At 38.6% G+C, this 14613-nt stretch overlaps 1 protein-coding gene across 1 annotated transcript in view; it reads left to right on the forward strand.

The window, feature by feature from the left end:
• LOC104501479 (neuronal membrane glycoprotein M6-a) overlaps window positions 1–14613 on the forward strand; it is a gene marked incomplete at its 3' end in the record, with an annotated part of 102742 nt that overhangs the window by 75149 nt on the left and 12980 nt on the right. The window contains exon 2 of the mRNA XM_010145293.1: window positions 9112–9304. Within this exon, the coding sequence (XP_010143595.1) occupies window positions 9112–9304 (193 nt within the window). The remainder of the gene's footprint in view (window positions 1–9111; window positions 9305–14613) is intronic.

Genomic DNA, 14613 nt, shown 5'->3' on the forward strand with positions numbered 1-14613 from the left:
CAGGCTTAAGGAACAACAACAGAGATGGTGGCTGTCGGGGACAAAAGAACAAGGAGAGGGGAAGTGTATTCTAAGTGGCTTTACACAGCAAGTGGTAAAAAAAATTAAAAAAGAACGATAATGGCCTAAACTTATCCTTAAACTACTACTGCTGCTTCTCGTTTATATTAGTGGAAGTTAAATGTTTTCATATATGTTTACCCAAGAAAACAATGTCTTCAGGTACAGGGTGAGGCTGTACTACTAGGAAATAATTGTGGTGTGATGTCACCTAGTTCTGGCTATCTGCCTTGTAGTCTGTGTATTTTATTGAAATTGCAAGGTTAATTTGACTTTAAGATGATGAGACAAGCCACATGTTTGCAGTCAAGCTCATGCTCAATACCTTACTAAGTAGAGCCTCGTAGGTACCTAAATAGTAACTGAGCCAATTTGTTTGACAAGCTGTGAGATGTGATGATAGTTCCTCTTTAGAATTAGAATTGACAGGGCTGTGAAAGGTGACGCAGATACCTTAAAGGAAGCGTACAGCATGCAGGATGATAATTAAAGAAGAAAAGAATAAAGTGATGAAAGAAAGGCTAGTTTCCAGTCTGAATGGCAAAGAGAATGAGGAATTTTCCTTTAAAAAATTAGTTCCAGTCAATCCAAGATAGTTTCCCTCTGTTTCTGACAGTTATGTAGTAGGAAAGAGATGCAGAGGGACTCTTTAGGATGTTGTGAAGCCTCTGCCAAAGCTTGCATGAAATCTAGACCTTTGATCATGACTCATGATAAGACTTTACTGTCATGCCACTGATACTCTGCTGTCACAATAGCTTAGCTCTGTCGAAAGGCACTAATCAGATGGATTGCTTCACAGTGCTCATTTGTTAATGTATGGTATCTATCAATTCTCATAATTCATTAGATTGTTATCCAAGTTCAACAAGTACTTTGGCAGAATACTTTGGTGCAACAGAGGAAGTCAACAACCTATTTGATCATCGATAGAGGAGTACACTTGAGTACAATGGAATATGAGGTTTTGTACTCCCGCCATTTAATATTGCTGAAATACAACCCATGAAAGATGGTATGGTTATTATATGTGCTAATTAATTCAGATTTACTTTTTTAGATCTCTTCAACAGATAAATTTTTCATTTCATTCCATTTCATGCTGGATATTATAAAAGCAGTGTGTGTATATGCATGTATTTATGTATATTTATCCATACCCAGATGCGTTTCAGCTACATGGGAAAAGAGGCTATAGGGAGCCCTTTTTTTTTATTTTCCCCCTCCAGATTTCAGAGCAGTTAAGAAGGATGGAACAAAAGAGATAACATTAGTTATCTGTGAGATAAGTAAGTATGTACATTTGACTCCTAATCTAGGAGAGAGGATCTCCTCTCACTTGCTATTTAAGTTGCCATGCTATATACTTTAATGAGAATTAAACCCATATTTATTTATCTTAGACGTGTCTTTGAACTTAGTAGAAAACTAATTTTTAATATAATTTATCAGTTATAAAGTTACATCAGTTATAAAATATGTCTTTAATTTGGCTTTGAAAGTTTATTATGCCAGGTAATGGAAACACAGAAATTATATATCTATCTGCCAGGTGGATTTGCTAAATACAGTTGTTTGAATAACTCAGTGTTATTCTATTGCAGGCTTCTTGAAATAATATTTCTTCTCTTTGACTAAGTAGCGTTTTACATATTAATGTCACTGTACATTAACACAGTGAATTATTTGGAAATCATGTAAGCAATCAATTTGAGATTTAATTACATTGAATATAATTGAAATTAGTCCAATGCATGTGGTGAAAATGCAAATCTAAATTGTATTTCTGACATAGAAGGTGCCATGATGGATTATTGATGATCATGCTGTATTAAGTTTTTTCTCTAGTTAATGAAGTTTTTTTACACATTACAATTTGAACTGGAGTTTTGAGTGCTTAATAAAAACACAGGACAGTTCTGGATTAAATTATAGGTAATTTTAAACAGCATACAAAAATTACAAATTCTGTTGCCCTTGGTCAGGTCTAATTGTTATTGTTATCTGTTACTCATAACAGGAGAGTACCAATATGAGTAAGAGAGGGATTCTGTGTCATGCACTATATTTTATTACAATGCCGTGTAATCTACAGATCCCCATACTTTGAATGAAAAGAGTCGTATAATCATAGAATAGTTTGGGTTAAGAACTTTACAATTTGTATATGCACTAAGAATAAAAAAGATATCTGTAAATGAATTTGTAAAGCAGGTCTTTGAATGTCACAGTATTTTTCCTGGTGGAAAAAATGCTTTATTATGCATTTAACACAAAATATTGTGTTAAAATTTTCTATTTTAACAAATATTGGGGCTGCTGCAAGGACATTTTTCAAACTTAAAAGAAGAAAACCCTGGGATTCCATGAGACATTTGAATTCACGTTGGACTACTAACCTAAGCTGGTCTTATAATTCTAAAATTTCTAATTAAAATTTGTCAAAGAATTGAGAAATTACTTTAGAAAAAGGCTTTTTACAGCAATGCATCTGTAAGTCTGTGCTTTCCTGGTACACGTGCAGAACAATCTTATATTGATATAGGATGGAGTACATAAGCAGTTGATTATTTCAGTTTTGTTTCTGTGAGTCCACTAAGAAACAAATACTAGACAGAACTGAGCTGAACTAAGTTAGGTTGCCTACCTTTTCAAAACTCTATTCCTTTTGCTTTAATGACTGCAGACAAGTTTCTAAATATTTTCCGAAATTCAGTTTAATCTGAAGGACCAAATATTGCACCTTTACTGCTTCAATTTCAACTATTTCAGCATTTAGCCACGTAAGAAAGCACCAGCTTTTAAAGATAGCAATAAAATTGTGCATCCTTTGTCACTAAAATATTCCTCACATACACATTCAGTTTGTGCTCTCTTAAGGTTCCATTTTCAGACCACTTTATTATACTTACATATATACTAATTTTTCTTTTCATTTTTGTTTTGCAACATTTTAAGGGGGTTTTTTGGTCACTAAAAGATATCTGTGTAACCTGAAGTAGTAAATATGATGGAAAATTTTTTATTTTTATGCTAGAATATTATCATTATTATTGTTGGCCTATGGGGGTTGGGCTATCTACACAGGAACTTTCCACGTCCATGGTAAGATAATCCCAATATCAATCAAATAACTTAAGTAATATTATTTTGATAACTGAAGCTTTCTATGAGTTAAAGAATTAGAGCACATTTGTTTGGGATGGGCATTACAAAGGTTAAATCTTTTATTCCTTTTCTATCATTGGATGAGTTGTGTGAAGTTATGTTTCCATAAGAGGGAGAATTTTGGAGGCCTGAGACCTTACAGAGTGACTTCTGCTCGCACGTTGCTGAGATGTTGATCCTTGTATAATTCTTCTGGGTAATAAAGTTATCATAACCAGTGCAAAAATGTGGTTTCTTTTTTTTACACAAGATAATATAAAGGTAGTAATCTGATGAAGAAATGGGTTTTTGGGAGCTGCCTTCAAGATCCAGCATAACCAGACTGTATACCCACTGCTTAAAATTGTCATTTTGGCCACTGGTATTCTTACAAGCAAGGAGGCGTTATGGCAATATTGAGAATGCACAATCTTAGGTATTTCAATTTAGTTCAAGAAATTCTGCATGTAAATAGGCAAAAGTTTTTTACAATTCCTCTTAGTCTTGGTCCCATGTTGAGTGCAGCAACTGATGAAATTATTAACTGCAGAATGACTGTGTAAAGGCCTAAAGAAAAACATTTTGACTTTTGGTATTAGCTGATTCCTGATAAGCCTCCATCCAGTCACACTAATAATATTGCAAGCCAAAGCAGATCCAGTAATGATACAGAATTTAATGTGTAGAAGGATGCCTGCGTATTTGTTTTGTATTTTCTTGCAATTACTTGACCTTTTTCCTGCAAGTACTTTTGAGATTTTCTGTGGGCATTGCTCTTGCTCTTCTACATTTCATGTTGCTTATATCAGTTTAATCTAAATACTGTGTTATTTATTTGTTCCCCCCCCCCCGTAGTCTTAGCAGCTAGAATCTCAGAATTAATCCTGTGATAAAAGTAATTTTTGTTGCTTGATGGGTAATTCTGTAATTAAAGTTAGAAAGCTAATTTAAAAGACAAGTCCTCTCCTGAACAAGACTGAGAAAGGTACTTCAGTTGTTAGTGTTTGATATAGCAAGGTAATAAATTTTTCTTCTATTTTCCAGTAAATTATGTATAACAGTAGAGGGTGGGAGCAGCATGGGGATGTATCCCATGAATGACCCTGGGACACAGAGACCAATCATGTGGAGTGTGTACGCAGCACTTCTTGAACAGGTTTTTCAGATCACGGTGGAAAGGTAACCTTTGCTGGTTAATTCCCAAATGCCGCTTTCCCTTACTTACAGCTTACTAGACATCCCAAATGTCTTGCCTCTGCTGTACTTGAGACAATATCAAGGGATCTGGATTACTTCTGCCTGTTGGTCTGCTGTGATGCCTTAGAGAACAGTTTCAGATCAAGAAGTCATGCCACATGTTGAATAATTCGGGGTCTTTTTGGTACTAGATCTGAATAAAATGTGTTGCTTTTTTTTTCAGTACTATGCGTTTTGATGGACGTATTTATTAACTGAAGTTTTACATAACAGTAGCTGACTTCATGAGGTTAAGGCTAGCTTAAGAAAATAGAACTAAATCTGCATATTTCATGATGGTCTGTGAAACAGTATTTGAGTTGATTTGCCATGAAAGCTGTGTGACAAGTGGTACAAATTTAGATATCAAAAAATACATGCCTAGCCAGGCATGGAAGGTACAGAATATTTTCTTATTTTGTTTTCCATTTCAAGTTTATGTAGTTCTCATGCATTTTGCTTGAACTTTGCTGTCCCGTCTTCTAATATTAGATAGAAAAATCTTTAAGAAAAATAAGGGAAGAAAAAATATTAAAATGTTGTATGATCTGCAGAGATACTTGTTCTTACTGGAGGTGAAATTATCTGTGATTAATCAGTAAAGAACTGGAGATGTAGTTAGCTATGATTAATCATCCTAGATGTCTGAGCTGGAAATGCATTGTAAAGAGCAAAAAGCAAAACCAGAGAATCCTTCTGTATTCATTCTGTATGTATATAACATACGAACGTTAACTTGTTCCAAGGAATCTGAGGTGGATGAGTTTTCTCAACAGTTTATGTAAAAGGCAGTAGCATAATCGCATTCTGAAACTGGTTCTCATGTCATTGGTTTGAACTTTGCTTTCACAGACTTATGTGGCAAGAGATGTAGGTCCTGAATCCCTTTTTGTTTGATTGCGGGTTTTTTTGTGGGTTTGTTTTTTTTTTGGGAGGGTGTCGTGGGGGGTGTGGGGTGTTTGTTTTTTTTAAATGCACTGGCCAGAAGTTGATTGTGTGTTTTATTTGTCAGTTATATGTCTTGATCAGTGCTGAGCAGAAAAAGTTCATGTCTCAGTAACACAAACAAAGAAATGATTGAGACGGTGCAATTTGTGTGCATAATTAGCATGTAAATCACAAGGACAATTTCCTCTTTCTGCTCAAGATCTAAATCTTTTGCCGTTCTAATGCAGAGAAGAGATCATATAAACAGATGAGGTCGACTTCTATTTGGCTGGTGCATTTAGAAATATATTAGAAAACTTGCACCCAAAAGCGGCATAAACTAGAAGAGATGTGCACCTATTTGTCTGTACAAGGAATACTTTACAAGCATTTTAAAGCAGAAGTTTATATACCTATGTCAAGAGTATTTCTGATACAGGCAGTAGTAATTATAGTAAGAGGAGCAGAGGCAGTTGTCTATGATGTCTTTGCTGACAGGAAACTGGACATATGTAATGCAACGTTAATGTGCACTATTTTGATAGCTGAATATAGCCAGTTATTTGGAGTTTTATTTTATCTATGTAAAATAAAATTCCTTGTCATCTTCTGTGTATTTAATTATTACCCTTTCTCTGTGGAATGATTTATATTAAAAGAAAAAAAACCAGTACAGTTCTTCATGTTCAAAGCTAGAAAGAATAGTGGTTTGGATTACTTCCTATGGTTTTTGTAAAAATACATGGTCCTAGCAGATCTAGATTTATACCTGAGGGAAAATATTGGTAAACATAAGCAAAATAAGAACAGTAAATGCTGAATTATATTGCACAAGGTTCTTGTGCAGGCTTATTGTGAAGAGTGAACTGTTTGAAAGTACAGAAACCTGTATTTGCAGATGAAAACAAACATCAAAGGAGCATACCATCTTTTTTTGTCTTTCCTAGTAATTATTTCTATGGCTGTATGTTTTAACTGCCATGTGAAGATGGTGTTCAGAGTTGTGAATGACTGCTTGTCTCACAGAGACTTCCACACACATCGCACAGCTGTGTCACATTCTGTTCCAGTGCCTCAATATCACTGTGCGAGTTAAAATAGCATTTCTATTGTTCTGTTATCAAACAGCTATTTTCACATTCTGAACAGCTGAAAGAAAATAATTAGAGCAAATGTTACCTACAGCTCACTACCTTCTGTGTTGTGTGAATGATGCATAATACCCGTATTAACACCTTAATCCTGACTCACTGATTTTCTCTGGTTTTGAGTTGATTTGACAACACTGAAAACTCTAGAGTTACTCATTAATTAAGTAGTGAGAACGGTAGTAGGTCTATGGAAGAGCTGAGTAAATGAGCAAGGCCTTGAGAATACCTGATTATTTGAAAATTTTATGTGGTTGGAGGATTTTTTTTTCCCAATAATTTTTCTATGAGTGAAAAAGTCTTGAACTGGTAAAATATACTACTATTAAATGCTTCCCTCCAAGCCTTATAAGCGTGAACAGTTTAAATCTGACAGAGGAACAGGAACACTCCTTCTTCACGAGCTATAAATGTTTGTTAAGTGTTGAAGCAATTGGGGGTAAAAAGGGACTTGCTTCGGATGAAGTTTTTCCTTGGACTGCACCTTATTATGTCTATGTTACGGGTTGAGGGTCCGAGGTGCTCACTCCTCAAATTACCATAACGCAATCTATTATCACTTTATTATATTATACTGTTTTTACTCTGTTACGCTATTTTATTGTATTACACTGTTTCACTGTAATAAAGCTAAAGTAGCATTACTGACCCAGGAATTTGATGCAGTTTGTGACATCTGAGTGTGTGCTCAGCTCTCACTGGACCTAGTGGGTGAGGTGCAGCAGCTTCAGGAGGTAGTGCACAGCCTGCTGTTTCCAGATAACGTACTTGCACTATTAAATACAGCAGTTGTGTGTGAGTGTAACCTTAATAAAATTTATTCCAGTTCAGGCTATTAGCTATTTTTGTTCCAACTCCCTGCCTCAAGCTATTACAATATTAAGAAACCCTCTCCCTACAGTCCATGTGTCCCTGTAAATGTTTAGATATGACCCCCATTACCACTTTACTGTCATCTCTCCCCTTCTTTTTACTTTTTCACATAATGCTGACAGGTGTACAGTATTACTAGGTTCCTGAGGCTTTTCTGCTGTTACTCTGTGCTGAAAATGGTAATGGGCCTTTTGTGATAAACTTTGATATGATGCAACTATATATTTCCCTGCAGTCCTTGTTCAATGTATATACTTTCAACGCATATTTCTTAATTTTATGCATTTTAGACAGTAAATTATCTAGTGAAGGATTCTTTTCTACTATTGGTGTCAGTTTTTAAACACTGAGTGTTAACTACAGTTATTGTCAAGAGTAGTCTTAGAAAACATAACTGAAGGAATTTTAAGATAGTGCTTATATTAATCCACATGGAGAATTAGTTACTCCAAAAGCATTTATATATTTTCCTAGTCTGTTTCTAAGAGCTCCCACTGATGGAAAGCCCACAGACTTCCTGGTATTAAACACCCTTAGACTAACAATCACTGAAGAAAGACACAAACTGATCACTGGACATTCAAAGCCCTGTGCTGCTGAATAGGAAAGCTACCTACTGTCAGTACGGTACCAGGGCAGGAGCTGCAACCAGTATCATATGGGCTCAGAGAGGGGAAAAAACCCAGAATACTGTTGTGAATGGATTGGAAGGGTGAAGGTGTTACATTCATGCAGGTGTGTGATGGCTGCTGGAGGTGGGTAACTTGTACTACAGTTTGCTTAGTAAGACTTTGGCAGCAGTTTAAGTTTATTAATATGTATGTTTTGCATTTGGTATTTTACAGTTGGCTGTGATGTAGTGATTTGTCCTTAAACAGAACTAGTTTCAAGCTATATCCTTATACTTTTATACGACTAGCATGCATAGTTGGGAATTACCCCAATTCTTGAAGTATGTCTCAAACGTGTTTATTATATTCATTTATATGTACTTTGAGAAAAATAGACACTTTTTTTTTTCCCTTTTAATATATCTCTGGTATTCCCATGATTTAGCATAGCCATAAGCTTTTGGAGCATGTTAAAATATATTGACTCGTACCTGTTGAACACCTCATAAGTAAATTTAATTAGTTATTGTCTGTATAAGCATATAAAATTTATAGGCCTCACCTTGGTTTTTATCCATATCCTTTCTGGCATAAACTGGAAAATGCCTAGTGGTTCTTGCCTTCTCCATTCATCAAGAAGTCAATAGGAAGAGTTCTACAGCCTGTAAAAGTCCTTACGGGAGTGGTGAGATTTAGGGGAGTCAGAGATGCTGCATTCATTAAACTACATGACAAACTAGGCAAAGTGCCAGAAGCTTGAGCAGCCTTGCTTGGGAAAGGGTTTGTTGTGGAACTGGACCTTAGTTTAGATGCTCTGATGGCTGGACAAAAGGTTGGCCTTGAATAAATTTAGAACAATTGCCCTCAATTATGAAATATTGCACAGAGTAAAATACATTGAGAGAAAATTCAACTTCTGTAGTTGTTTCTAATTCTGTGCCTTTAAAGAGAATATCTTCATTTGTTCTCATGAGGCATTTGAGTGATGCACAAGGAATTGGTGCTGTGAGCAGGAGCAATTCTGTTGTCAGCTCTGTACAGATTGAAAAAGGAATAACTTTTTGCTTTCTTGATATAATATGTTAACACACAACTTTATTTACTTGTAGGGTGCTTTGAGTGTTGCATCAAATGTCTGGGTGGTATTCCCTATGCATCTTTGATTGCTACCATCCTTCTGTATGCTGGAGTTGCACTGTTCTGCGGCTGTGGACATGAAGCACTTTCAGGAACTGTCAACATTCTGCAAACCTACTTTGAGATGACAAGAGCTGCAGGAGATGTTATTGATGTCTTTACCATGTAAGTTACTAATTTCTTTTGATCGTTTCCTTTTAAACTGAGGGAAAATTCCACAGAGGATACAAATTTGACTCAAGAAAATATGTTGTAATGAAAATCACAGAAAGAATATTTTGGGTAAGCTCAGTAGATGAAGTTTTGACAAAGCTGATAGTTCTTCTATTCACAAGCAATTTGTAGTATTATTTAATATCCTGTGGTTATAATTTAATATATTACTAAACGTTACTTCATATAATATTGATGAATCTGTTCCATACGTGCTTGCTTTTATCCTTTTGCTGAAAAGTAATAAATAAATAAATAAATCACAAAACTCTGAATAGCTGAAGCAGGACTGGGTGAAACACCTAGAACATTAGTTCTAGGAATAAACACAATAAAGAAGTAACTGAAGAATTGTACAGAACCCTGAGACTTGAAATGTCAAAACTATTGCCTCTGACTTTCCTAGGATTCATCAGTTTTGAAGGGTTCATGCTCTGCTACTCCTGAAAATCCTGTTTCTGGCAGGCTTTTGTTGAGCATCTCCTTCCCTTTGGTAAATTAATTACATTTAATGAACTAGCTTACTGTAACTTGAAATTAAATGTCATACTTTCTAATCTCTTTAAAAGTGTCTTTTTAAGACATGATTTTCTAAGATTTGGAAGTCCAAATTCTTATCTTGCTGCTAGTGGTTGTACCTAAAGCTGAAGTATCTTATCCTCAAATTTGTAAACCTTTTCTTCCATGAATGTTTTTTGGAGAAGTGATCATTCATCAAAACATTGTCCTCTTATGAGGTATAGTTTCATGACGATGGGAGCTCAGTGTTTAGCAGTGGTCAGAAAGCAAACCAGGAACTACAGGAAAAATAACAGAGAAACAAAGAGCATCCTTATGACATTGTATAAATCCACCTTTCATCCATATCATTAATACTATGTACAGTATTGCTGTCCCAAAGGCAAAAAAGGATGATTAGAGGTATAAAACACAGGCTATATGGTTAAAAACTGACTATAGTAGGACTCCTCAATCCAGAGAGTAAGAACTATTGGGCTGGAGGTTTGTAAATTCACTCTGTTATGAATAAGTTGTGCAAAGTCAGATTGTCTTTCTCTTCCAATACAAGAAGTTTGAGGTGTAAGAGGAAACTAGTAGACAGCAGGTTCAGGAGGAAAGAAGCGATGGTTCTTCAATTGCTCTATAACAATTGGAACAGTCTGCTCTACAGCAGACTGTTGTGGTTTAAACCCAGCTGGCAAATAATCACCCTGCAGCTGCTTGCTCTCCTACCCCTCTAAGGGCGGGAAGGAAAAAAAAGGTACTAAGCAAAGCCACATGGATTAAGATAAGGAGAGTTTACTTAAATAATGCAAAGAGAGAGAAAACAACGGGCTGTTTACCATCACCACCACACTGAACCGCACCACACTGCACCCCGCAGCTGTTTGAAGCTCCCACTGCTGAGCTAGGAAGGTTTTCTTTTACCGGGCCAGATGTCAGTATGGTATTGAGCATCGCATTTGTTGATTCCGTCTGGCTATCCTGGCTGTAGAAATCAACCCTATCCCTGCCGAACCCAGGAGATTATCCACCCGTTGTTCTATACCATCTGTGTCATGCCCAGATCCACTACTTGTCCTGTCCTATATATACATATGCACAGATGCAATTCCCTTAGGCTACAGGCCATTCCTCTGAAGTGTCCACGGAGTTCAATTAATCCATGACTTTTGGGGTCCATCTGTCATAATAGACTCAGGGCAGGAGAGATGGTGTCAGGTGGTTGCAAGGCTTATCCAGAGTTCAAGGCTGTGTATGTGGTACAGCCCATGCTCATGGTCTGTGGGTTGAAGATGTCGATCTTGAAGGAATTACTGGGCACCAGCTGGTTAAGCCAGACTGAGTTCTATCACCACCGCCCCTTGCTCAGTCTCGAAAGTACATCCCTCAGTGACTTGTATTTAGTATGTAATGTAACACAATTTAATTCACTGGCTGTTTTCACTCAAAATTAAATCCAAAATTAAATCTCCATGAGGTACACGCTGGAGTTCCCCATCCTCTCCCATCACCCATCAAGTTCAACAAGGTCCTTGAGTAGAAACAATCCTGTGGATGGGTTTGCCTTTTCCTGAAGCAAAGACTAACCCAAACTGTCTTCCCCAAAATATTCTTCATGTGCACTATGGGGACTTTATCCCCCTCTACAGTACATGGGTGTTCTGACTGGGCAGGGACAGCTCGACTGGCAGATCCTCTAGTGTTAACTAACCAGGTGGCTTTCGCCAAGTGTGTATCCCACTGTTGAAAGGTCCCACCCCCTATTGCTCTCAGTGTAGTCTTAAACAGTCCATTGTACCACTCGATTTTCCCAGATGCATGACAGGGGATGTGATACACCCACTCAATGCCATGCTCTTTGGCCCAGGTGTCTGTGAGGCTGTTTTCGAGGTGAGTCCTACTGTCTAACTCAATTCTTTCAGAGATGCCATGTCACCACAACATTTGCTTTTTGAGCCCCACAGTAGCGTTACAGGCAGTGACATGGGGCACTGTGTGTTTCCAGCCAGCCGGTAGCAGCTTCCACCATGGTATTTACCCCGGTGTGTTCACAGCAGTGTGGTATAGTCAGTTTGCCAGGCCTCCCCATGCTTGTATTGCAACCAACACCCTCCACACCACAAAGGTTTTAACTGTTTGACTTGTTTAATCGCAGCATATGTTTTGCATTCATGGATGACTTTTGCACTACTCTGCATGGTCAAGTCCACCCCTTGGTCATGAGCCCATCTATGTGTTGCCTCTCTACTTTGATTGCCTAAGGTATCATGGGCCCACTCGGCCAAAAATAATTCATGCCTATGCTGCCAATCCAGGTCTACTTGAGACAATTTAATCTTAGCAGCCTGGTCCACCTGCTGGTTGATTTGATGTTCCTCAGTGGCCTGACTCTTGGATACGTGGGCATCCACATGATGTACTTTCACAAGCAAGCAGCAACATCTTGTCATAATTCAGCAGCCGAGATGGGTTTCCCTCTGCACTGCCTGATTCCACTGCTCTGATTCCACTGCTGTAACCACCCCCACGGGACATTTGCCACCATCCACAAGTCTGTGTGGAGATAGAGCACTGGGCACTTTTCTCACTCAGCAAGACCTAGAGCCAGCTGGATGGCTTTCACCTCCATAAACTGACTTGATTCACCTTTTCCTTCAGCAGCTTTGGCAACTTGTTTAGCAGGACTCCTCACAGCAGCCTTCCACCATTGATGTTTTCCCACAATGCAACAGGACCCATCAATGACCAGGGCATCTCACTTCTCATTATCTGGTAGTTTGTTACACGATGGGGCCTCTTCAGCGTGTGTTGTGTCCCCTTCTGGTGACATTCCAAAATCTTTGCCCTCTGGCCGGTTTGTGATCACTTCCAAGATTCCTGGGCAGCCAGGGCTCCCGATTTGAGCCTGTTATCAGGGCAACCCACTTACTCCATGTGGCATTGGTTGCATGATGTGCAGAACATCATGACCAGCACTGGCAGCCAGAGTGCTAAGAGGAGCTGTGCTTCGGTACCAACCACTTCTGAGGCAGCTTGAACACTTTGTATGCTGCCAATATATCTTTTTCAGCTGGAGCATAGTGGTCCTTGGATCCTTTCTATTCCCAACTCCAAAACCGCAAGGGCTGGCCTTGGGTCTCCCCAGATGCTTTCTGCCAAAGGCTCCAGGTAGAGCCATTCTCTCTGGCTGTGGCTTCACAGATCTGTGATGCTAGATACATACGGTGGATGCCAAAACTCATATGGTTTCAAGGGAAGACTCGACAATCTTGGAAAACAAATCCATTGATGGTTTCTAATGACGCACAGACTCCCTGTTCAGGAAGTCCCAGAGACTAGAATAGTGTTGGGGGTTATCCCATTGACTTGCTGGCTCTTACTTTTTTATATTCGTTGTTTGAGATGAGAAAATGGACAATATATATATTTGATCTGACTTGGTACCACTGTTTTCATGATAGCTAGAAACAACGTCTTAAATCTCTTGTGTAGTGCTATATTGTCAACATCCTTGCCAAAGCTTCTCTGTAAATGTTAGCTGTATTGTTTGTGGAATTAGTAGCCAGGAGGGCGAATGTACCAAAGTATGTCACTGCTATGCCGTATGCAAATTTCTTCTTAGGACTGAGGAATTTAGATGTCCCTGTATACAGAGTTGATGGGAAGTGTGTGACTTCCGCTTTGCCTTTTTGGCTTGTCATTTAGAATAATGGGTCTGACCTGACTTGGCGGCTAAGGTTCATTGTTATCCTGAATGAAAGATCAGTCATTTTATTAGGCTTTAACTTATTTTATTAGTCCCTGGGAAGCCATTAGCGCAGAACAGGTAGAATCGATGCTTTCTCTTCATAGTAAGTTTTCCAGCTTCCCTCTGTCAAATACGTAAGTGAAAATATCAGTCACAGGACATAGTTCGAGTACATATAATTCACTGGAAACGAACTGTAAAGGTGATTTTTCTTTTTCTTGTCATTTAATTGTTTGGATTAGCTAGTAGCTTTTTTATTTTACTTTTTTTTTATTTGTTACTTACTTAATGATACACTAGACCAAATTCTTTTCTTGGCAAACCTACTGGATTCAAAATTTCAGTTTATTCATCTGTGAGTGTCAACGGTTTGGTCGAGGTAAAACCAAGGTCCGATGATGATAATACCCTCCCCTATCCCACCAGAGATGGGGAAGGGTGAAAAGGACTCATGAGACCTCTAAAATGCTTTTTGGAAACTGAAACAAACTTTAATAACACCACAAACAGGGATATATTAAGTACACAAGAGAACCAGTGAGATATTGAGGTTTAAACTGAAAGCAAACACGGACTGCGGCAGCGATCCGAGATGGCGGCAGCCACGTGGTTCTGCCATGTGAGCAGCACACAGAGACCCGCGCAGTTACAAATTACCCGGCAGCGTGAGATAGAGTGGAATTGGCAACAACTCCAGCCACGTGGTTCTGCCGCGTGAGCAGCACACAGAGACCCGCGTGAGCCGCACACAGAGACCCACGCAGTTACAATATTCCTGACCCCGTGAGATAGAATGGAATTGGCATGATCCTACCAGTCTCTATCACAGATTGAGGCAAAGCAAAAGCAAACAGCTCTCAGGCACACAGGCAGTCGGGGCTCAGCTCGGCGCTTTCAGCGGGGCTCCGATGCGGCGCACCGAGGTGGTGCGGTGACAGGGCTCAGCAGCAGCAGCTCCGGGGGTCTCTGGCGTGGCGTGCGGGTGTGGCTGGGTCCCCGACGCGGGGAG

This window comes from Buceros rhinoceros, unplaced genomic scaffold (assembly GCF_000710305.1).
Source record: "Buceros rhinoceros silvestris isolate BGI_N320 unplaced genomic scaffold, ASM71030v1 scaffold3941, whole genome shotgun sequence".
NCBI lineage: Eukaryota > Metazoa > Chordata > Aves > Bucerotiformes > Bucerotidae > Buceros > Buceros rhinoceros.